This window comes from Calypte anna, chromosome 5, assembly GCF_003957555.1.
Source record: "Calypte anna isolate BGI_N300 chromosome 5, bCalAnn1_v1.p, whole genome shotgun sequence".
Taxonomy (NCBI): domain Eukaryota; kingdom Metazoa; phylum Chordata; class Aves; order Apodiformes; family Trochilidae; genus Calypte; species Calypte anna.
In genome coordinates, this window is record NC_044250.1 from 15,214,316 (window position 1) to 15,239,659 (window position 25,344).

The following is a 25,344-nucleotide window of genomic DNA, read 5'->3' on the forward strand; positions in this document are numbered from 1 at the left end:
TCAGACATGACCAAAGGTGGCTGAGAGGTAGAGAGGGATATGATTTTATGTGCCACTTTTGAAGGGAAACATTTTAAATGACATTTCTTGTAAACTGTGAGATTTGAAGGAAATAGCAGTGGCTTAGTCTTAAGAAAAAGGAAGCAAGTCTTGAGTTCCTTCATCCATTCAAATAGAGCTTGAATTGTTTCTTTTAAAAGGGATCTTGGAACCACATTGTCTCATCTCAGTGTCCTGTGGATGGCTCACTGTGGGCTCTCAGATTTAGATGGGATCTCTTCCTGCAGCTCTCTCAAGGTAAGTGTAGATATCATCTCTTTGCCAAATTACACTTAAAACTGTCTTCAGCTGATACTCATCTCTTTACTTGTAGTCAATGTTTTCTTGTCACCCATTATTATTCTGAAGGACTTTGGATGGAGGCTTTGAATTGAATGTTTTAAAAGATTAAAAGATGCTAGAGTATGTTTTTTTAAATGAAGTGTAGCTGATCCTGAAGATGCCTGATGCAGTGCTATGTAATATTTCTGATATTACAAAGTATTTGGCAAATTTGAGTCTTACTTGTGCTTTACATATTTATTCTGTTTACTTCTGCTGAGGAACTCTACATAGGCCACAACAATATCTCTGACCTGAGCCAGCTGATCTTGTTGGATTACCTGGAGGTTTTGGACCTGGAAGGGAACAATATTGAGGACATCAACCAGATGCAGTACCTGGGACTTTGTTCCAAGCTGAGACGCTTGACAGTGGAGGGCAACCTCATCTGTCTGAAGCCAACTGCAGAATCTGCAGAGGTGAGGCCCTGTTTTGTACACTCTGTGTTGACTTTTGGCACTGCTCTTTTAGATTGAGTTGGAAATGAGAAATGTTTCTCCATCTTCCTATTCTGTCATTCTAAGCTATGACACGGGATGCATTTCCCATCTTTTATTTCTGTTGATTTTGTCCTCTCATGGCTACTGTTTCCAGGATGAGCACAAATAAAATACAAGGAGTGCTAGTAAAGACTCAGACCTGTTTCCTAGCAATGTGCTCCTTCTTACCTGTGAGGTTGGGATTAAACTAGGAATCAGATGTTCTAATCCCTATAGAAGGAGTCTTCTCCCAGCTTGCAGTGCAAACAGCCATCCCAAAGGAGACTGCCTCAGCTGTGTGGATCCCTCCAGCCTAGAGGGGTCTTGCAGAGGGTTAAAAAGCAGCCCAGATTTTTCTCATGAAATGTGCCAGTTGCAGTGTCTCAATTAGCTCTCTGTCTTTGCCTTTTTACATTTCTTTTGGGGGCTCTGCAGTCCAACAGCAAGTATTCCAGGACCACCCCTCTCTGAAGCTGAAGCCTCAGAAAAACAGTGCTTGAGATAACTAGGAAAGTAGGTAGGAACTGCTTGTTGTCCTTTCCTCTGAAAGGTTTAAAATGGAATTATCAAAAAGACCTTCAGCAAAAGCTGAAGATACAAAATACACAATTTATCATTTATGTACTGCAATGATAAAATAATTTCTGTAGAGGTATTTGATGTTGAGGGCATGAGGTGTTATGTATCACAAAGATGGAAACACAGCAATACATGATCTGTTTTGGAGTTTCAAGGTACTCAGCAAGAAAATGGAGAACTAATTCTACATTAACAGTCTCAGAGTTGTATTACTGTCTTTCACTTTCCCTTGCTTCAAAAAAGAAAAAGCATTGTTGGGATATAAAACCAAGCAAATTGGGAGGTACTGAAAAGGTAACTGGAAGAAAATGAGAGTTAAAAGAACTTGTTCAAATAAGAGTGTTCCTCATTCTGGGTACATGGTGTATAGTGCCAACCATGGTGACAGTTCCTGGCCTACACTGTCATGCAGGTGTTGGGGAAGGTCACAGCCCTGTGCATGCACACCGTGATGCAGTGCAGAGCACTCCCTAAGGATGGCACAGTGTTTATACTTGAAAACTCATATACTGTCACTGAAACTCAGTCATGGCTGTGTCTTCCATACAGGTAGTTGCATCCAGATGCCAGCCAGAATGGGGTGGGAAGGTCTCTGCAGTGTTTTACACTGAGCTGTAACAGAGGCAGACTGTGATTGCACTGCGGCCTCCCACCCACTCTTGCTGTTGGGAAGCTGCTCAGCCCTTGGGTGGGTACAGAGTTGGCCCTGCCCTAGACTGGCAAGGGTTTCTCCATGGGCTTTGTCCCTTTCTTGGTTTTAGCTAATGTTACTTGCATTTCTTCAGTGTATATAAAATCACCTGAAATATTTCTCTATTTCTATATTTCTATATAGAAGTATGTATATATATAAAAATAAAGAAATATATTCTATATATGTCTACATTTCTAAGAATAGGTGTGGGCTTGTTTTGGTATGCCCTAGACGGCCAGCTCTAATTCCTCAAGCTCCTTCTTGTAGCCTTGCTACAGCTCTGTAAAAGCCCTCCTGTTTATTTACTCTCAGTCTCCAGAACAGTCCACCTAAATTTACTGCTTTCTTCAGGCACTGTACTTGCTCTCTGTAATTTGATTTTCAGATGACCTTATCTTCCTCTGTTATCTAAACCCAGAGCAACAACCCGATCATAATTCTGCAGCCTCTGTTGCAGTAATGTAACATGAGCATAACAAGATGCTCCTTTCCAACAGGACCTGGCTGAAAATTGGCTGTAGCCCAGGTGTATATGTGGTGCAGGGTAGCATGGTGATTGGTTGACTTGTTTTCTAAATTAAGATAAAAAGCTTAGTTAGAGAAATTTAGTCTCTTCCTCATAACAACCACAAACACTTGGGTTATTTGGTGTTTGCTCTGCCAGCCTTGGTGCTGCATTCTGCACAGCCTGGTCCCACTGAAAGATTTCTGTTTCTGACAACTCCATGTTGAATGAGGAATTGGCTTTCTGGGATTTTCTAATATTGCATCCAATGTCTTAAAAAGCAGTGCACTCTTAATACTCTTAATACTTTGTTTAAGCAGAAGAGATCACTGTTTGCTGACTTGTATTCTGAGACTTTTTAAACAAAAAAAATACTCTGATTGCAAAGCAGCACGACCCGGTCAGCCCTGTTGCTAAGGTGCCACGTGGAGCTGCCTTCCTATCACAGGAATCCACCAAAGCAGCTCAGTTCAGGTGTGCTCTGAGATCTGTTCTGGAACTGCTCAGATATGCATCTGCTCATGAATCAGTTTGTATCTCAGCTCCACTTGTGCACTGAGACCATGGGCATTGAGAACAACCAGCTTGTTTTTCCAACACAAATTTAAAAACCACAACTGCAGTCCTTTTTAGCCTTCTGTGTACCTGCTGCTGGCATGTGAAAATGCACTTTGGGGTAAGCCATCACTTCTAGCAGGGTATAAAGTCACACTGAGCACCTGAAGACTGCCCAAGAAAACCAGTGCAGTTCTTTTGCTATAGCTGGCTTATGAGTGTGCTGGTTTATGATCCATGGAAATGCTCTTTCTTTTTCTATCAGCAACACTCAACACATTTTCAAGTAATACCCAAGTCACCCAATTATTGATGCATCAACCAAAGAATCACAAAGGCAGGAAGAGGCTGGCTGAATGCTGAGCATGCTTAGGCCTTGAGCATCAGTGGCCTTCTGTGCTTTTTATACGTTGTACATAATACAACAAATACAAATGATAAATCATCAGTGATTTGGTAAATCAGCGATATGATAAATAGCAAAGGAGCTTTGGGGCATGGGGGGCATGTGTTTGTGCTGCTCAGGACATGTTTTGCAGAGGGACCTGGACAGACTGGAGAGTTGGGCTGATTCCAACGGGATAAGGATTAACATGGCCGGGTCCTGCACTTTGGCCACAACAACCCCATGGGGAGCTCCAGGCTGGGCAGAGTGGCAGAAAGGGACCTGGGAGTCTGGATTGCCAGGAGGCTGAAGAGGAGCCAGCAGTGTGCCCAGGTGGCCAAGAAGGCCAATGGCATCCTGGGCTGGCTCAGGAACAGCGTGGCCAGCAGGTCCAGGGAAGGGATTCTGCCCCTGTGCTCAGCTCTGGTGAGGCCACAGCTTGAGTCCTGTGTCCAGTTCTGGGCCCCTCAGCTCAGGAAGGAGATTGAGGTGCTGGAGCAGGTCCAGAGAAGAGCAAGGAGGCTGTGAAGGGATCCAGCAGAATTGCTGTGAAGAAGGGCTGAGGGAGCTGGGGGTGTTGAGGCTGGAGAAGAGGAGGCTCAGGGGAGACCTCATCACTCTCTCCAACTCCCTGAAAGGAGGTTGGAGCCAGGGGGGGTTTGTCTCTTTTCCCAGGCAACTCTCAGCAAGACAAGAGGGCAGGGTCTCAAGTTGTGCCAGGGGAGGTTTAGGTTGGAGATGAGAAAGAATTTCTTTCTGGAGAGGGTGATCAGGCATTGGAATGGGCTGCCCAGGGAAGTAGTGGATTCTCCGTGTCTGGAGAGATTTAAAAAGAGCCTGGATGTGGCACTCAGTGCCATGGTCTAGCAACCGCAACGGTGGATCAAGGGTTGGACTCGATGATCTCTGAGGTCCCTTCCAACCCAGCCAATTCTATGATTCTATGATTCTATGATTCAATCAATTTGAGAAGTAATCATGTGAGGAGAAAACACACTGATATTAAACTCTTGACTTTATTTCTATTGAATGAGATGAAGAGACTTGCCTTGTAGCAGACAGTTCAAGTGATATGGCAGTCATATAAACTGAACATTGATGTGCTGGTGGTGGAAGTCCACATTCTGTTAAATAAACTGTTCATGTGACCATTTTCTCAATTTCTTAAGGAACCAGATTATAATTACAGACTCGAAGTGAAAAAACTCATTCCTCACTTGGAGTATTTGGATGAAATACCAGCAAGCCAGACTGCTCTCCTTCCTTCCAAAAAGATGCATGAGGGTTGGCTGACCATCAAGGAGTCCATCAAGGAAGGTGCTTTAGCTGGAGACATTTCATGGTTAGGTATGTAAGGTTTCCTTTTGGAGTTCATTTTCCAGGTTATAATGTGTGAAAAAGAAGATGCAGAGCAAGCTGCCCTCTTCAAAGCAAACATTAAATTATAGCAAAGAGCTCTAGTGCATCTTCTCCAGTTGAGAAGTGAGGAAGCTGGAATTCAGCACAGTGCAGATTTGAATGTTCTAAGATCTTCTGAGATGGACATCTGTCAGAAAACAGAGAACTTCCACAGCATCAGGCAAAGCCAGCAGTAGCTGTGAGTCTGTGCTTCACATTCCTTTTGTGTGATGAAAAGAAGCAAAGCTTGGAAAGGAATGTTTCAGCCACAGCTGTGCACATCCCTTTCTGTGGTAGTAGTCAGTCCCCTGTAGTGTGGGTGTAGCAGGATTTCCTCCTCCAATTTCATAACAGGAAAGGCAATTTTGTCACTACCCCTCAATGGCAGCAACATCCTCACAACTGAGATTGCATGGGCTCACAACAGATCTGTTCAGATTTCTCTGTCTCTGTGATTTATGTCCATTACATTAATTAATAGAAACCAAATGGTTTGAAAAATATCTTTTGTCCCCTTGCCTGTAGCCTTGGTTATAGTTCAGATGTCCATGCCCTTACCTGTCATGGTACATGCACTTTACCACATACCATGAAATACTGCAAAGTATTTCCTATAATTGCTCCTGTTGCTTCTTCCATCAGCATGGGCAAGGCACTTGATTTCCCAGCCCTGTAGTTGTGGTTTGCCTGCCAACTGTACTCCATTAAAATTCTAATTTGTTTTGGAAGAAGTACATATGTTTGTCATTTATTTTATCTCTGTGGGTCCAAATCAGGAGTTGTAATAGTAGTTATGGTAGGGAGAAAATTCACTCAAATCTTATCCCTCATTGATGCTGCTTTGGCGGTATCAGCTATGGTTCTGAAAACCAAATAACAAACTGGGATGACAGAAACAATAAGGACAGAATACAAAATGTTCTGGTGTAGCCAGACCTACGTTCTTCCTTTCAGTGTTAAAATGATGAGCTCAGATGGTCAGGTTCAGACATTCTCATATTTTTTCTATCCTATAGCAATATTGGCTTGGGTACTTCTCACACACCATGAAATCATGGGTTTTCATTTACAGCTGTCACCAGGATATTTTAAAAGTCCCTAACACTAACTCCTAAAGGAATGCCCACACTATTGCAGAGCTGATTGCTCCACTGTGGAGCTGCTCAATACTCAGAACACACTGTTCATGTAGGTACTGAAATGAAAGTTGCTGTGCTGTGGATTGCTGGCTGCACATGCTGCTTGTACAGTGGTCTGTATGCCTTTGCTAGCTTTTGTATAATCCACTCATCCCTGTAGTGCCATGAACATTTTGTTTTTCACCTTTCTCTCTGTGGTAGAGAAGTATCTCTGAGTCAGTACTGGAAAAATCTAACACTGCCATTGCCAAATTTCTGTAGCTCCTGGTACATGGTTTGCCCTGGTTAATAGCTCTGGTAAGGTGGCTGCCCCCATCTCTGTTTAGCCTGGACATTTAAAGCAGTATATTTTTACCTTGGAGCTTGGACTGTCCCTCAGGCAGGTGGGCAGCAAATGAGAGGCATGAAATAGCAGATTCCTGGACACATCCAGGCTCATCTGCAAGGCAAGTGGTGAGCACAGAGTATTTCCTGACCTCATCTGCAATCAGCAGCCTGGCCCTGGTGCCCAGGAGCAGGAGGAAGGTGGGAAGGGACTTAGAGTCAGCTGGGAATCCCCAGGTCATGGAGTCTGCAGAGGATGGCTAGGAGTGACTGCAGCACCAGGAACCCCACTGGCATGGAACCCCAGCATCTTTCTTGTAGCTGCAATGACAGATTTTTCTGTCCCCTGCAGCTCCAAGTGTGCAGCAGCAGTCACTGCGTTGGCAGTGTGTGGTGATGGTTTGGTGTGGAGCCTTGTATGATGGTGATGACACCAGTGAAACATTGCTCTTAGATCCATAGTTTGGGGCAGTAGCAAGGCAGTCTGGATGAGGGCCAACACCCTGACAACTTCCAGACCTGGAACTGCACAGTGGTCTGCAAATGCAGGGAGATACAGCAATGCCTGCCTGTTGTACAGTGACTTTCCTCTTCCAGATCCCACTGTTCCTGATGAACTGGTTCCAGAGGATGACTCCAGTTATTTGACACATGGTAATACATGTTTTTTAATCCTGTTATTTCCCACACATCCACCTCCTTCTGAGTATTATTATAATTTCTGGTGATAACTATAATCCATCCTGGCTGCTGCTACCTCAAGTTCAGCATATGGTTCTGTCCCAGACTCACCATCTCTACTGTGGGCTTTCCTTTATTTCCCTTGCAGCAGAAGGTGTAAAGTCATCTGGTCTTGCCCTTCCTCAGCCCATCACCCCCCTGTGTTATGCATTTCTGTGTCTCCTGACAGCCCTGTACTGAAGTGGTCCTCTCTTGCTGAAGTTGCCTTTCACACCTTACCAAAACCTGATCTGAGCAGTTATTTAAGTTACACACCAGCCTAGCTGAGGTTCACTTACATCACATCTGTACATACCTTGTTCAGTCCTCCAGAAAGCAGTGGTGATGCCCATCACTCCCTGGTGGATAATGTGCTCAAACTGTGAGTACTGCAGCAGCATCACTGCTGAGAGTGAGCACTTTCTTTTGGGTTTCTAGGGGGTGGGCCACTCAGCAAGAGGAGTCAGTTCCTACACATCACATTCCTTAACACTGCATCTTGTGCCCAGGCCCCTGGCAGTGCTGCCAAGTTAGCAGCTCCTGGGGACAGCTTGATGGAAAGGGAGTTCTCTTCTGGTGCAATATTTGGCACTGCCCAACACGTCCTTCCCTGGCTCCTGGAAAGACCTCGGTGATGGAGATTAGATAGGAAGATGGGTGTTTGTTTTTCCAGCATTGTGGGCTGCTTCTCTGGAATGCAATTCCCCCTCAGGCCCTTGGGGCAGGCAGGGTGCAGGTTGATGAAGCAGAGGAAGCAATGCAGTGTCAGCAGCTGAGTTCAGATGCAGAAAAGTACAGGAAAACTGGAGTACAGCTTGCCAGGGAATGAGACTATAATTTCACATGTACTTTAGGTAGCTGACACTAGTGACAGAGACAGTTTCATCCAATGTTCTCTGCTTCTTCCTGCCCTTTGCTGCCTTGTCTCCTGAGAGGAGCATCTGCATAGCTATAGCTGCATGGGGAGCCTGGCTCTGGTTGAAAGCCAGCTGAAAAATAACCCAGCAAAAAAAAAAAAAAACACAAAGAAATGTATTTAGTTTTAATCTGGATCTGTTCCCTGGTCTGCCCCTCCATGTGGCCACACAAATGTCTGCACCAGCACAGTGGAGGAGGCAGGACAGGAGCAGGAGACAAATTCTGGTAGAAACAGAGCAGTTGCCTCTTAGCAGCAGTGTCAGGCTGTGCCTGAGGACACTGTGAACCTGTGCCATGAAATATTAAATCCTCCTGTCTGTAAGAAATTATGTTGACTGATTTCAAAGACAGCACCATTTGCTAAACACTGGAGTAAAATGATTTATTTTTTTCCTTTTTCCTTAGGACTCAGTCAAGTTATATGTGGGAACCCCACCAAGGCCCTTTGTGCAAGGAGGCAAAAGTTAGGTGTATGTTTTCCTTGTGTACCTCATATTCCTGCCTGGTGTCCCCCATAAATCCTGAGAGAAACTGAACTCCCACAGGGCTTGTGGCATCCCCCATCTTCTTTAGCCCAAAAGGCCCACAGAATGCAGTTGACTTTGAGAAGGAGAGAGGGTCCCTGGCCCTGATGTTACAAAGGTGCCTATGTACTTGCATCAATTGACCACCAGCTGTAAAGGAACAAGTGAAAATCATGTATCAGCTTCTGGCATCACATTTCCTGCTGTCCTGGCAGAGCAAAGCATAAAGCAGGATGGCAAAATTTGATGGTATTTCTACAACAGTTGTAAGTGAAAAACTTTTTTTTTTTCAGCAGTGTTTTTTTGTTTAGTTGATTGGTTGGTTGGTTTTTAATGTTGGTGTAAATAGCCAGATAGCTGATGCTGCAAGGTTGCTCCTAAACAAACCCAAAGCCAAAGTTTATTCCTCTTAGCAGTGGGGTGGTACCTCAGCCTGGTGGTGACCATGCTCATTTGGGCAGTGTATTAGTGAGGTGATTACACAAGTGTGTAAAGGGGTGCAGTCTGACTACTCCTGGTTAGCTTCTGTGGGCTCTGGAGTTGCACATGGCATTGGATGCTTGTGCAGGTGTTCAGATTGGCTGCACTAAATCAGGGAAAGTGCATGCACAGGACACCTGCATCACTGGGCTGCTGGCAGCCTCACTTAATGCTGCCAACACATGTTAAAGAACTCATGGAAAAAAGGTGTCCCTCCCTTGTCTCTGGTGCTACCACCTGAGCACTGGAAGCTTTTCTGAACCCAGTTTGAACATTTGAGTGAATTCTGTGTGTTATAAACTAGGATGTGGAAGGGGCCTGCAGTGATATGTTGGATGATGCAGATTCTGTCTTAATGTGCTTACTGGCATAGATGCAATAGGTTTATACACCAGCAAGTTATAAATGAACATTTTTGTTACTGCCACCCTGTCTTGCTCAAGCTGTAACACTGCACACAACTGGGGTGTGGGCCTTCTTAAAACTGAAGAGCAAGAAGGTGGTTAAAGGTGGCCTGAAAACTCAGAATTAACTGCAGACTTGGATGCCTTCTAAAATCCATACTCTAGAAACAGCTGGGAAGAGCTTCTGAGGTTATCCAGGTAACTTCTGTTATTTTTGCAGCCACCTGCAGTGAGGCCTTTGAAACTCTGTGGTCTGAGGACAGAAAACCTTTATGGCTGTGGAGGAGGAAGAGAAGATCTGCACCAGGAAGATCCATTCTCCAAACTGAGCATGCAGAGAAAGCAGCAGAAGTGGTGAGGCCATGGGAGAAATCTTGTGGTGCAGTAAAACAGGCATTTATTTTCTGCTGTAACAGTAAAATAAATTCTTTGGCCACCTGATGGTGGTTTCCAGGAATTGTCTTGGCCTCCTGCCTTCAGTCAGTCCTGTTCCCTCTATCCCTGGTAGACCATCTGTGGGATGGGCAAGGTAGAAATAACCAGGGGAAGCTCTGACCTCTCTCTGGAGTGGCTGAAGACCTTTCAGGCAGTGTGGGCTTGCTTAGCAAGAGCAAGGAAATTATTTTTCAGAACTGGTAAGACATTCTTGCCCTGACAGTGAAAGAAGTGAAAGTGGATGAGTTTTTCTGGAAGCATCACATTGGTCTAACCAGATGAAAGTCTGAAAGGAAAATATCATAATACTGAGATTCCCCCATCTCACAGGCACATGATCATTTTTTTGGAAGTAAAAATGGCTTTATTTCTGAGAGGTTACTTGACTTATATAGTGTCTTGTATAGTGACACTATACTTGACTTATATAGTGTCTTAAATCTCCCCATTTGACTCGATTAACTTTAGGACCCTTTGAGATAATCAGACACAGGCAACTTAGATGGCTGATGCATTTAGAATGTTTTTCCATATCTCCAGGAAAGTAGGAAATCAACAATGAGTGAGTAAATCCACTGTATGTGTGTTTGCCTGTGTAGCCATGCCAAGCTGCACTTGACTGGCTCCATTTTCAGAGCTCAGAGGCTAACTGAAGGTGTGATACTTGATGGTGTCCAGGTGCCTGCAAACATCCCAGCAAGAAAAAGCTGCCCAAGCACTGAAAGTGCCTCTTGTTGGTGAGGAAGAGAGTGAAGAATGCAGCCTGCCTGGCAGCTGTGAAGATGAGTTGAGAGAGACCTGTGAGAAGGACCTCATTGAAAGGATTTCTCTTGAGTCTTCTGGCCACTCCTGTCTCTCCCAGTCTTCCTCAGGTACTGGACCTGAACCTCTGATTAAGGATTAACATCAGATACTGATGTGCTACCAACCACTCAGTAGATAGGGATGTCAGTAACTGCAGTGTTTTATGAGATATGGATGAGAGCAGCTGCCCAAATGCAACAGCTCTAGAGCAGCAATACTGAAATATCATTGCAGACCCAGACCCCAAGTCATCCAGTCCAGTTTTTAAGCAGGAAATGGTGGCCAGCCATGTTTACTATCAGTTGATACGTTTCAGGATGGAACTCTAGAATTAAGAGCATCAAAGCTTATCTTTTACCAGCTTAGCATCAAGTCTAGAGGAAGAATGCACCTCTGTCTTTTACCTTGTGCCATTAATTTCTGGCAGTGCCAGGTGAGTCTAAAATACTGTTGTTACAACTGAGCTGTATTTTAGCCCAGTTTACATTGGTGGAAATAATGGCTGAGTTAATGAATAAGGTTAATTAGAAATTCTGGATAGATGCACAACCAAATGAATGCATTCAGTAAAGAATTTTAAAATTAAACACACTCTTCTTCACAGGAACAGAGCCAAAGACCTCTCTGGAATTACCTTTTCATGAATGAAAGCAAATTTCCTGCCCTTCACTACTTGTTGAACATCATAATTAAGACTAGAAACATTAATAATGGTTATTCCAAATACTTATCAAATAGAGAAGCTTACAGAAGCACAATTTGTTCTGTTTCTGTCTGTAATAATAACTTTTTTTTGGGCCATTAAGTATGAGCATTTGAGGTTTTGCTTCATGTTTCTTTCAAGGCCAAAAATGGATTATTAAAATCTGGAAATTATTTTGAAAAAACAGAAGTATCCTTAAAGAAGTATCCCTGTGTAATAGTAATATAAACATTATCTCAATCAGAACAGAAACTTTTTTTGACAAATCTAAAGGAATAGCCTGTTGGCCAGTGACCACAGAAGTCTTCAGTTAGGATCTCATGCTCTATTTAGATTTAGTCTAATATTTTCTAGATTTAATGATTTCTTTAGATTGGAAATTATTTACTGTTATTTCATCATGGCTTTATATTGGGTAGACAATGTCCCAAACATCTCATGGCATAGCAGTGTCATTCCCTGTAGGACTATAAAGGTGAATGGTTGGGCACAGATCTGCCCATCTCGTAACCAAAACCACAAATTGATTTCCAAGTCCACTGAGTGGTTTGAAATCTAAAGATACCTAAATGTGGGGGTGAGATGACCTGGATCCCAGGTCACAAGCAGCTGGCAATAAGAACCAAGATCCAGATAATCACAAATAGCACCCTTTGTGTCACTAATGGATGTGTCTGTGTTTTGTAGAGCAAATACCTGATAAAAAAGAAATCGACAACTGATAGACTGTATTCATCAAGGGAGTTAAAAATACACTTGACCTCTGTGACTTGAGACTGTGTCAGGATTTGGAGTGGTATTTAAATGCCTCAGCACTTCACAAGTGTGTCCTACCCAGTGTGATGTTCTTACAGAACTTGGTGCTGGAAAGTCCTTCTGACTGGGGAAGAATAAGTCATCTGAGCAGAATTACTCTGACATAAAAGTGTGTGCAGGCACCAAATCCATATAATCTCTACTCTTGGGAAGTTGTTGAGTGTTGTTTCAGGCTCTTGAGTCAGGCATACAGGTCTTTCAGAGTGTCTTTATTTAAAACTAAATCCTATGGAATTTGGACATTCAAAAAGCATACAGTATTATGGAAATTGTTCAGTGAAATTTTTTATCAGATTTATGTGTTTAACTAAGCAGTAAAATACATCCCTGACAATTAGGAACCATAAAACTGAACTTCCTGGGCCTGAGTTTAGGTGGCATATTCTTTATATTGTGTTTCTGCCCTGGACTTTTTACAACAGGTACTTGGATACATTTGGGTCTTCTAATAGACAAGAGCAATCAGATTCCCTCTATAGACAGAGTAGTTTTATGCATATATGCATTTATGTTCATAGAATCATAGAATCATAGAATTGGCTGGGTTGGAAGGGACCTCAGAGATCACCAAGTCCAACCCTTTTACCACCGTTGCGGTTGCTAGACCATGGCACTGAGTGCCACATCCAGGCTCTTTTTAAATATCTCCAGACACGGAGAATCCACTACTTCCCTGGGCAGCCCATTCCAATGCTTGAACACCCTCTCCAGAAAGAAATTCTTTCTAATATCTAACCTAAATTTCCCCTGGCACAACTTGAGACCCTGCCCTCTTGTCTTGTTGAAAGTCGTCTGGCAAAAGAGACCAACGTCCACCCGGTTACAACCTCCTTTCAGGGAGTTGTAGAGAGTGATGAGGTCTCCCCTGAGCCTCCTCTTCTCCAGGCTGAACAGCCCCAGCTCTCTCAGCCTCTCCTCATAGGGTCTGTGCTCGAGTCCCTTCACCAGCCTGGTTGCCCTCCTTTGGACCTGCTCCAGCACCTCAATCTCCTTCCTGAGCTGAGGGGCCCAGAACTGGACACAGGACTCAAGCTGTGGCCTCCCCAGGGCTGAGCACAGGGGCAGAATCAGTTCCTTGGACCTGCTGGCCACACTGTTCCTGAGCCAGCCCAGGATGCCATTGGCCTTCTTGGCCACCTGGGCACACTGCTGGCTCATGTTCAGCTTCCTGTTATATCCATGAGTCAACAACAAGACTTTTCTTTGCATGTTACACCTGACTATTAGATGGGCTAAAGTATGAACAGCCAGATAGTAACCCTTCATGTAGTGCAATATTTTACCTAGCACTCAGGCACTTTCCATAATTTTAAGGCTAACTGCATGATTTTATTCTTACACATCTGCCTCTGAGCTTCTAATTAAAAAAGAAAAAAAAAAGTGGGTCCACTCATCTGTGATCATTTCTGTGCTTTCAGTCTCAAATTGCTGTGTGAGGTTCTCAGGTATTTAAAACAAAGCTGTGCAGACCCTGGCTGGGAATGATGCAGGTAGGAGGGTGGGTGAGCTGGTCTGTCCCTGGGGCTGTGCACACCTTGGCAGCACTTCTGGTGCTTGGCAGTACTGCCAGGGAGGTCACTAAATAACCCAAAGCCCTGGCTTATGGAAGGAAGCAATCCAACAAGTCCAGCATTGCTCTGTACCCTGGGACACATCTGCCCACTCAGCACTGTGTTCTCCAAAACCTTTTGCTCACTGAGCTGCTCATTTAACAGTAAGACAAAAAGGTAAATCACTGCATTTGCCCCTGTTTCAGGTTCATCACAGGCTCAGAAAGGTGCAGTGTCCTCCAACCTGAACCACTGCCTAATTCCATCCCCTCCAAAGTGTCCTTCACCTGCATCTCTAGCAGGTGTTGCAGCAAGACCCTGGAAAATGAGGAACCAGAGGGTAAGATGCCTGAAAACACCCAGCCAAGAGGAGGATGGGCAGTGGACACAGCAATGCCAGTCCAGGGCTCATGGAGAAGTTTTGTCCCAGCCTCTGGGTAAGGAAGTTGCTTTGCTGAGCCAGCACAGCATCCTGACTGCCTCTGCATCCACAGGGCTGCACAAACCTGGCAGCACCAGCCAGCAAAGGCCTGCTTCAGGACCAGAAAACGTGGGGTCAACAAGCATCAGGTATGCAGACTGCCAGCAGTGTGTCTGAGGAGAACAGAAGGGAAGGAAGGAAAAAGAAGACTCCTGTATTGTCTCTGGAGTCTCCTCTCAGTTCTATAAAAAGACACCTTTTATGTGTGCTGACATTTACCTTTGATGTCTAACACTAAATGAAACATTTTTTCATGTTCCTTATAGCCTGAGTGTTGGAAAAATTGTATTTCTTGAACTGCCTAGAATTTTCCTGTGTTCACATTGTTGCATTCTCATTTTATATATATATATACACACACACACACACACACACATCTCACTTTGTTGTTTTTGGGTTTTTTTCCCCTTGAAACTTACATTAATTGATGTTTGTAAGAGCTTCAGGTGGGCATTAGATAAGTGTCAGATGCACAATACATGGCTATTCCTGAACCAGCTCACTGGAAGATTAACATGCTACTTTGAAGAAATAAAACTGAGGAGTTGTGACATAAGACATGGGTTTTGAAGCAGTCATGATAGGGCTGTGTGGGAAGAGGGTGAATGTCTTGCCTGGGAAGCTGGTGTGCTGCTCCCAGGCCTGCCAGCTTTTGGTTCAGTTTTAAGAGCAGTAGATGGCAGAGACAGTGGGGAGAATGCAGATCTTCAGCCACAGAGTGCAATTTCACTGATGCTCCTCACTTTTCCTCAGGCCCAGCATGGATGAGAGGTGTCCTGAAGAGATCATAGAATCATAGAAGCATAGAATGGGCTGGGTTGGAAGGGACCTCAGAGATCACCAAGTCCAACCCTTGATCTGCTCTCCCCGTGGTTCCCAGCCCATGGCACTCAGTGCCACATCCAGGCTCTTTGGAAAGATCTCCAGACACGGAGAATCCACTACTTCCCTGGGCAGCCCATTCCAATGCCTGATCACCCTCTCCAGAAAGAAATTCTTTCGAATGTCCAACCTAAACCTCCCCTGGCACAACTTGAGACCCTTTGTGCCCTCTTGTCTTGCTGAGAGTTGCCTGGGAGCAGAGCCCGACCCCCCCCTGGCTCCAACCTCCTTTCAGGGAGTTGGAGAGAGTGATGAGGTCTCCCCTGAGCCTCCTCTTCTCCAGCCTCAACACCCCCAGCTCCCTCAGCCCTTCCTCACAGCAATTCTGCTGGATCCCTTCACAGCCTCCTTGCTCTTCTCTGGACCTGCTCCAGCACCTCAATCTCCTTCCTGAGCTGAGGGGCCCAGAACTGGACACAGGACTCAAGCTGTGGCCTCACCAGGGCTGAGGACAGGGGGAGAACGAGCCAGTTGTCTGCAGAACCCTCAGAGATGTTTAGGTTGATGGACACTGCTGCAGGCACTGCCTCAGGAACATCTCAGAACATGGTCCACGGTCCGAGAAGACACCAGGTGGCAGTGTGTGTTGGAGCCATGGACACAGCACAGTTTTGATGGTGTCTTTCAGCTTCTGCAGTTTAAATGCAGAGCTGTGCAAGAAGTGCAGTTCACACAAATGACATGATTTACTTCAATTAAGGCTACAGCTGGTTCTGAAATGCTTTCTTTAAAGAGTACACACTGATCAACAGAAGAGCCAATCAGCCTCTTATTACAGAATAACATGGGTGTTTTTTAAGCCTTCATGCACTAAACCAGACCAAGTCCTGATGTGTTTCTTCTTCTCTGGGTCAGGCAGGGACACTGAAGCACTGTAGCAGAGGATGGAGCCTGCTGTTTGTGGGCTGGGCTGGAGGAGGGGGAGAACATGCAGCATTCCTTCTCCAGACCTAGCAGTAGCCCCACAGTGCATCTTTCCCAGTCCTGGATGTTAAATGTGCAAGGGATAAAGCCCAGGGCTCACAAGGAAGCACTGACCAGAGGGGGTTGTAAGGGAGGAATTGCCCAAGGAAGTGCCCAGGAAAGCTGGATGGTTTCAGAGCTGATGACCCCAGAGGAGCTCACCCTATGCATAAAATCATAGAGAATCATAGAATGGGTTGGGTTGGAAGGGACCTTAATTATCATCAAGATCCAACCCCCTGCACCAAGAGCCAACCCTCTCCCACAGCCCAGGTGTCACAAAGCCTCATCCAACCTGACCTGAAACACTTCCCAGGAAGGGCATCAACAACTTCTCCAGGCAGCCTATTCCAGTATCCTGCCACTCTCATGAGGAAGAATGTTTTCCTCATATCTAACCTAAATCCACCCCCTTTCAGTTTAAAACCATTCCCCCATGTCCTGTCACTCCTCTCTCTGGTGAAAAGCCCCTCCCCAGCTTTCCTGTAGCCCCTTCATGGACTGGAAGGTTCTCTAAGGCCCCCCCAGAGCCTCCTCTTCTCCAGGCTGAACAGCCCCAACTCTCTCAGCCCATCTCCCTAGCAGAGGTGCTCCAGCCCCCTGCTCACTGTGGACATGCAAAGCAGTGCCCTGGAAAACAAACACCTCCACTCCTTTTGAAGCTTTTTGTAGTCCCTCAATTCCTGACAACACCTCTCTGGAACTCATGGAGTTTGGACATCTTCCAGGTGTAAGGCATCTGAGGTTCTTGTCAGCATCCCTGTGGGAGCAGACGCTTCTCAAGTGGCTCATTCCATTAATTCTTTACCCCATAGCTACCTGAAAGGATTTCTCTTGCTTCCTCTGTCCAGACACTCTATGCCAGTTTCATTAGCAGAGCTGACCAGTGCAAGCAGGAGTCAGAGCATCATTCCCTGCATGTGCCTTTACAATCAGGCATCTGACTTCCACCTTTTTTAGATCAAATAGAATGTCTAATTTCATATGGCTGACTAATTTGGGTGAGATTCAAAACATCTGTTCAAGTTACTACAAATGATGAGATGCTTATGCAAATACCTGTGCCTTACACGTAGTTGATTCTGCTGTGTGAACCCAAGCACCACCACATTTTTTCTAGTTTAAGTTACTATGTTAGATATAAATTTTTTAATTGTTGATAAAACAGTAGTGTTAATGTTAATAGTGTTAGTATTAATGTTAATAGTGTTAGTATTAACATAATGTGTTAATGATTTAATGTTCTCTGTGCCCCTGCCCCCATGCAATCAGATGAGGGGGGGTCTCTGACATTCCCCCCTCCCTGGATGACTGGGTGCTGGACACAGTGACTCAGGTGGGGCTGGAGGTATCACTGGGGGTGGTAGATGTCACCTTCCTGCTGGGCACCCCCTGCCCCCCTCCCTGGTTAATGGGGGTCTGGGGAGGTTGAGGCAGAGCTATGAAACCTCCAGTCTGGGCTCCCCAACTTCCACTGGGGCTCAGGGGTTGCTTTAGCACTTCATATTTCCCATGTCTGTTCCCTTGGTCACTCTCTGGTTCTGGTCAGTGGCCCTGGGGGAGGGGGAGTCAAGTGGAGGCCTGGGTCCCCTCCCCTCACCCCACTTTTTTTATAGGTTAATAAAATCATGTGTTTTGACCTCAAAAATGTGTCTCAACTGCCCCCTGGAACCTGGGTCCCCCCTCCCAGATGCACCCCCTGCACCCCCCCTCCAGTGCCACCTCTCCCTTCTCCAGCTCTGCCTGGGGGGACAAGGGGTCACTGGGGGGGTCCAGCCCCATCCCTGCCCACTTACTCATGGAGATCATTGATGGAATCATCACTGGCCCTGCCTTCCAGGCAGTGTTAGGCAGGGGGACAGAGGGTCCCCAGATACCAACCCCCAAATTATTCACAGCCCCCCCTGGACTTTCCTTTACTTGAATGCCACAAATACCTCTGAAGAAAGTCTTGGTGGGGCTTTGGTGTCAGGGAAGGATGAGAACCACCAGAATAGTCCTGGCACCTTTTGTTTTGGAGCAAAAGCCAGTTGTTAAGAATTCTGAAACTAAACTTGGCCAGAACCTGAGAGTGATCGTGGGGACAATGTTTGAAACTTTATGTGCTCAGGCAATCCCTGAGCCCCACGGGTGTTGGGGCTTTGGAATGGAATCAAGGGGGGGAGGGTAAAGGCCAGCATCAGCTTTGGGACTTGGCACCTTTTGTTTTGGAGCTAAAGTGGCCTGAACGGGAGAATGACTGAGGAGACAAACATCTGAGGTTTTAGGAAGCCCAGAGCCTGATTATTGGAGGTGCTGTGGATAGGGTTCCATGGGAGGGTGAGGCAGAGCAGGAACTTTCAGGTCTCATGTTTGGGAGCCAGATCCAAATGTTCAGAATTTTGGAGCAAAAATTGTCTATAATTGGAGAATGGCCTTTGAGGTTTGAGGTGCTAAAGCAAACCCTGAGCCACAGCCCTGGTGTGGCTTATAATGGGATTCCAGGGGAGGGCAAGGGCTCCTTTTTATTCATTTTTTTCCCCATTTCGGCTGCTAAATTCAAAACAGGTGGCTTTCTAACAATTGAAAATGGTCTGGATTAATACAATTTTGCTGCAACATTATCATCAACTCTTTAAGAACACTTGAATACTGTGAATATTCATAGAGTAAACCACTCTTTGCAGTATTTTATTTTGCAGCCATCTTCAGTTTTATTACCTGGAAGAGGAAGAGTTTGTAGATGGCTCATCCAGAAGCCACTGATTCACTCCACACAGACTCAGCCCTTAAACCCACATGGAGGGTTTTATATGCCTTACATTATATATATAATTGTCCTGCCTCACCTCATTCCCACATTCCCCTGGAAAAAACCCTCCTCTCCTTCACTGTCTCCACCTGGGATGAAGGAGCCTCAGCTGGAACCCATCTGAGAACACCACCCCCTGACCCCCTCACAGCTGCAGTTTGACCCCTGGGGACACAGAGAATCAGAAAATGTTCCCTAAAGCACATCAGAAATTTCCATCAGTGAGGTGGGGACAAGGTTCAGAGCAGAATAATATGGATTTATTAAGGCTGAATCTAAGGTCATCTGCACCATGGGTGACCATGGGTGACCAAAGTCACCAAGGTGCAAATCTGCCGGAGTGTCACACATCTCCTGGCATGCCTACTGCAGTCCCAAAGTCCCTGGAAATGTAAGTTTTATCAATTTCTAAACACTAACACTAATTTTATGCAATATTTTAGGCTTAGGAGCATCTACATTTATCCATGGGTGGCCAAAATGCAAATATGATGCACTGTCACGTAGTACTTGGAAAGACTTAAAAAAGTCCCTAGAATTAAAAAATTATATGATTACACCAAACCCAAGTTACAACATACTGGATAATTTCATCTCCAAAATTCAAAATATCTGTACCTGCATCTCAAATGCAAAGAGTGACCACTGAAAACTTTGGCTGGTCCTAACCCTCACATGGGACCCTCCCCACAGCACCACCAACAATTGGGTTACGGGTTTGCATTTTACCAAAAACCTCAATTATTTGACCCCTGGGCCACTCTCCCACTGTTGCTCAATATGGCCCCAAAATCCCACACAAATGGGCCTGGCAAAAAAACCACAAAGAGGGTTCAGTAATTTTTTTCAGCTGGGACAGATGCACTGTTAGAAAGAGTCTCTGAGCCATTTCCATGTTTTCCTGGAAGTCTCAGAGATGAGTTGTGGTATGTATTTGTATTTTCCTGGGAGGGCAATCAAGATCCTACTAAGAAGTTCTTCCTGTTCCTTGTAGTGCAGGCTTCCTTTGGTGGTCTCCTGGCTTAGGATCATAGTTTTTGTGTCAATTTCTGCTTGGGGAGTGTGAAGATCTTTGATCCCGAGGCAGAAGAGTTAAAGAGTTGTGTGAGGTTTGCAGGTGCTGAGCAGATTTCATCCCTTCTCCCTCTCCCTGGAGTGTCCTCTGAGCCTGGAGAGTTGGGAAGGGGCAGGTTGGAGCAGATCCTGTGCTCTTTTCATCAGCTGAAGGCTTCCTGGTGCCAAACGAGTGCCTGAGGAGTGAAATAAATTTTATAAGTGCACTTTTTCCACAGGAGAACTTGTGCTATAAACCAAGCTTTGGCCTAAATTTTTTTCACAACCAAATCTCTGCATTTAGCATCCCAGGGCAATCTATAAGATCAAGTATCCCCACAAGGTGTGCTTTCTGTTTCCTTCTCTGCTACCTGACTTTTGGGATGACCTCACAAAAGTCCCATTTCCCCAGTGTGATGCAGCAGTGGTTGTGCTGGGTTTTTTTTCCTAGATATGACTGCAGCCTTGGTCAGTGGAAGGGCTTCCCTGGCTGGGGGAGTTCTTGCTCATGGGAATCAGTGTGGTCTGGGAGCTGACTGAAGTTCATAACCCTTTTTGGGGGCTTTCCTCTTTTTCCCTCAAGTCCAGTGTGTGTCTCACACAGTGACATACAGGAATTCTGCAGGAAAGAATTTAAGAGCCTGTCAAATAAATTTATAATCTAACATGGTAAGGGACTGTTCTTTATTTAGGTACAAAGCCAGATTTTGTGAATTTTCAGCTAAATGTTTGTGTCCTGCTGGAAAGCTTGCTCCAGAGATGTTCTTTCCTCAGCACCAGCAGTTTGCTAGGTTGGAACAATACAGCAGGATCTGTAGAGAAACAAGATAAACCAGGTGCCTCGAGTTGCCAAAGAGTGGGTGTGAGTCCACCTGTGCCTGGTTAGGGCAGGCCCCCTATTACCAGGGGTCAATAAAGGTGGGACACACACCCACAGAGAGAAGCTCACTCTGGTGCGAGGCAATGGAGAGGCTAGCAGCTCGTGGAGCCTCAGGAGCAAGAAGGGCTCCTCCTGCTACAATCCACAGCAGAGCAAGTGGTAGAACTCCATCAGGTGGAATTAATCTCCTCCAGAACACAGGGCAACGACCAACTAATGTGAACAGGAGAGTTCTGTTGGGTCATCTTTGTGGTCTCCTCTGGACTGGTCCCAACAGATCTCTGTCCTTCTCATGGTGGGAACACCAGACCTGGATGCAGGATTCAAGGTGGGGGTCTCAGAGGAACAGAGCAGAGGGGGAGGAGAACCTCTCCTGATCTGCTGGCCACACTCCTCTTGATGCATCCTAGGACAGGGTTGGCTTCTGAGCTCATGAGCACACTGCTGGCTCATGGGGAGCTCCCTGTGCACTTATGATTGTTTTATTATTACATTAATGATGTTCAAATAGATATCTGCTCCTGTTCTGTTATAAAACTCTGGTTTAATTTGGCTGGCTGCAACAGAGCTGCTCTTTTTTTGCAATAGCAGAACAAACCCTAGAAAACTCTCTCCTTAGAGTTGGGTTTTGCTAATACCAAGTCTGGTTTTCATTCTTGAGTTGTCTTTTATCAATCTTCTTCCTGGGTTGTGCCGTGAACAGCTCTGAAGTTTTTCCATAGCTGTTTTCAGAATGTGATGTGGCTTAAAAGCTGCCCATGGTGCTCTGAGAGCCAAGTAAATGAGTTGAAGTGGACTCCTAGGCTCTAAATCTGAGTAAAGATGTAATTTCAGGTTTTATTTCTGTGTTACAGATAGTTACAAAGCAGAGTTAAAAAGTGATTGTTAGTGGTTTTTACTGGACAGTTGAGAGTTTTAAATGCTGTGTGGAAAAGAGGAGAAAGCCCAAACGTGGCCATGCAGTAACTGGGATTACCCACTGGAAATCCTGAGTGGGGAGCAAGTGTCCAAATGCCCAGGGAAGGATTGCTGGCAGCCTGCACTGAAATCAGACCTGAAACCTGGGAATGTTTGTTGTATGGCTGCATGCAATGTCCCTGTGCTAAGGGAATGAATTCTCTGCTGTGGTTGGTTTGTGTTCCAAAGAAAAAAATATCAAAAGTAAAATGATGTATGAACAAGTCTTGGCTCGTTCTGTAGGACTGCTGCCTATAGATTACATTAAGACCAAAGTTTCTCTTAATGATTCAGAAATAAGGCAATATTTTCTCTATGGCTCGATTCAAAGGGCCTGGAAGAAACCCTTTGAAAGAAAAGATTTTCATGTGGGTTTGTAAAGTGGGAGCACAGAGCTCTCTGGTGTTAGGTTTGCTGTAAAATACATTTTATTTCTGTACACCAGAAAGGTTCAGTCTGACCTGCACGATGTTCTGACCTGTGACAAAGAGTTTTTTACACTTAATTACAGAATCAGAGGAGTCAGAGGAGTGGCTGTGCCTGTCCTTAAAAAGGGTCTCATCCACTCAGAAGCCTTAGCTTGAATTTCCCTTCTTTATTTCATTGCCTCCTTGTCTCCCTATGCCAGGACCAAAGCAAATCCACTCCTTTGCTTCTCCTGTTTTTTTTCTCCTTCTGCCATCAGCTCTGGGTTAATCCTGGCCTTTATTGCCTGTCATTATTGCCTCTTGTTCTTCCCATGTGCCACATACAATGTGTCCCTCGTTTCCTTCTTCCTGGCATCCTAATTTTTCCTTTTTCTTTGATTTGTGCACCGTGGTTGGTGGCACAGACTTCACATGCACAGAGTTTTCCAGGGAAGAGGGTTGGTGCAGGGATGCTGAGGTACAGGCATTGTGTGGAAAACCCACCAATGATCTTGGAGCAGCATGCAGGGAATCTGATATTCCAGGGACTGAATTTAGGACTCACTGTGGGCCCAAACAGTGCATACTGGTTGATTTTATACCATAGATGTGGTCTCTTTGTCCAAGGAAGTGATTCTGCCCCTGTCCTCAGCCCTGGTGAGGCCACAGCTTGAGTCCTGTGTCCAGTTCTGGGCCCCTCAGCTCAGGAAGGAGATTGAGGTGCTGGAGCAGGTCCAGAGAAGAGCAAGGAGGCTGTGAAGGGATCCAGCAGAATTGCTGTGAGGAAGGGCTGAGGGAGCTGGGGGTGTTGAGGCTGGAGAAGAGGAGGCTCAGGGGAGACCTCATCACTCTCTCCAACTCCCTGAAAGGAGGTTGGAGCCAGGGGGGGGTCGGGCTCTGCTCCCAGGCAACTCTCAGCAAGACAAGAGGGCACAAAGGGTCTCAAGTTGTGCCAGGGGAGGTTTAGGTTGGAGATGAGAAAGAATTTCTTTCTGGAGAGGGTGATCAGGCATTGGAATGGGCTGCCCAGGGAAGTAGTGGATTCTCCGTGTCTGGAGATCTTTCCAAAGAGCCTGGATGTGGCACTGAGTGCCATGGGCTGGGAACCACGGGGGGAGTGGATCAAGGGTTGGACTTGATGAGCTCTGAGGTCCCTTCCAACCCAGCCCATTCTATGATTCTGAAGAATGAATGGGAGAAGAATAATTTTCCATTTTGCCTGGGAAGTCAGGAAAATCTGTCACTGCTGAGCCAGTCATTGAGTCAGTAGTGACACTGCACTGGAAGGAGTCTCCTAGAGCCTCACTGGGAAGCAAGAGCCTGGGAAAAGACAGAGGATTAATGGAGAGGTATCTGGGTAGAGGCAGGAATTTTTTGCCAGCAGGAAGCATGATGTTACTGGTGATCCTCAGGGAGAATCAGTGCTCACCTCTGAGTGGGAGAGTGTTTGGGTTGTTTGAGTTTTACAAAAGAAACCCGGGTAGGAAGCCTGAGCTGCAGGGAGCCTGTGCTGTTACCCATTATTCCCTCTACCTGAGGCTAGGAGAAAGGTCAGCACCTCTCATTTATCCTCGTTGGCCCTGCTGATCCTGGAGGAGACAGGGCCAAATGGTGTAAAAGATCTTGTTTGGGGTGACACCATCCACAGTCGGGTCTGTGATGGCTGATTCCAAGTACAGTGTAACTACAGCTGCACAGCAAGCTGTCAGAACTTGGAGATTTACAGCAGTGCAGTTTCAGCTTTGGGATTTATGTTTGTTGCAGTGGGTCTAAAATCTAAGACTGGTGTGGAATTCTTTGGGGAGCTCCTGGCAGGTAAAGAAGTTTCAGGGCTCCAGAATGAGCAGAGACTCCAAATGTGTTTGCTGACTGGGAGCTTGAGAGCATCCAACACAAATAACGTGGTGTGAGCCCTGCTGTGCTGTGTTTCTGGGTGCCTTTCATTCACAGCAGCATCAGAGTTCCATAGGGATCACATCCCACAGTCCAGACAGACTTTTGACTTGGAACTATTGAGAAATAGGTGTAATAGGATGGGAAACAAGTATTTTGCAGAGTCAGCAGCTCCCGTGTGACAGATGCAGAGAAAAGCCAAAGGAGACACATTGTAAAATGCTTAAAATTTATTAATCACCATTATTTGTTTTCATAAGGAACAAAAATAAAATAGTATGCTAAAACAAAAGGAAACCTTCCACACCCAGATAGCTTGACTAAGACTAAGAAGTGACATTAATTCTAACTGAAATGACCCAACAAATCAGTCTTCCAAAAACAAAATAAATAGTAATGGTTCAACTTCTGAAAACTTCATAGAAAAGAATGTACATATTATTATTATTATTATTATTATTATTAACTTTTGTTTTTAAAAAATCCTTCATATACCTTATTGGCAAAAAAAAATATATATTTTTTTTTTCTGTAAACAGTTAACCACAACCCCCCCAAATATCTATATTTTCATACAGTTACTATGCTGATGGTGTTATGTAAACAAAGGGTAGTGTGCAGCAGCTTCTCATGATAGGATTTCTTCCTTTTCCTCACCAGAATATCTAGGAAAACATGCCCATCATAAACTGTGACCATGTTGAAGTTGCTGTTTTTCAGAAGGTATGGCTTTCTGCAGTCTGTTTGCCTTGATTCAAACATAAAAATAAAGAAATGGAGAGGTACAGTTTTCCTTGGGTCTGGTTTGTTTGTTTGTTGGAGTTCAGCTTTTGAGCTGAGATGTTACCAAGAAGGTTTGGCTGCATCAGTAGCAATTCCAGGCACTGCCAGGTGCCTGTTGTGCTGGGGTCCCGAGGAGGCTCCTGTTCTCGCGCTGTATGTGTGGAAATCCAGGGTCTTAGGATCCCTCACTTTTTAGAATACAAACAAAATAGCAGAAAATGTTCTGCAGTACCTCTCAAGGATTAACAGCAAAGACATGAAAAACAAGGGGATGTACATTGGTAAAGAAAACTGCAATAATACAGACGTACAGATTGTGGCTTTGTGGAGAAAACGTCATCTGCTCATCCCAAATTTTAGCTGCTTTTGATGCTTGTGTATTTTTTTTTTTTAGGTTTTTTTGTTTTGTTTTATTTTAGTCTTGTGTTTAAACCTCATTTGACTTCTGTCTATTCCTAATT

General features: G+C 45.2%; 1 protein-coding gene across 6 annotated transcripts in view; it reads left to right on the forward strand.

Moving 5' to 3' along the window:
• The window catches only part of LRRC56 (leucine rich repeat containing 56), a 65,103-nt gene extending 50,595 nt beyond the window's left edge, over nucleotides 1–14,508 (forward strand). For 5 of the 6 annotated variants that reach the window (XM_030451259.1, XM_030451257.1, XM_030451258.1 and 2 more), the window contains 8 exons: nucleotides 201–297; nucleotides 603–800; nucleotides 4,748–4,925; nucleotides 7,037–7,093; nucleotides 8,483–8,547; nucleotides 9,706–9,839; nucleotides 10,599–10,792; nucleotides 14,000–14,508. In XM_030451259.1, coding sequence (XP_030307119.1) covers nucleotides 201–297; nucleotides 603–800; nucleotides 4,748–4,925; nucleotides 7,037–7,093; nucleotides 8,483–8,547; nucleotides 9,706–9,839; nucleotides 10,599–10,792; nucleotides 14,000–14,391 — 1,315 coding nt within the window. In that variant the 3' untranslated portion in view covers nucleotides 14,392–14,508. The remainder of the gene's footprint in view (nucleotides 1–200; nucleotides 298–602; nucleotides 801–4,747; nucleotides 4,926–7,036; nucleotides 7,094–8,482; nucleotides 8,548–9,705; nucleotides 9,840–10,598; nucleotides 10,793–13,999) is intronic. The other variant, XM_030451261.1, reaches the window with a different exon arrangement.
• Nucleotides 14,509–25,344: the final 10,836 nt, after the last annotated feature.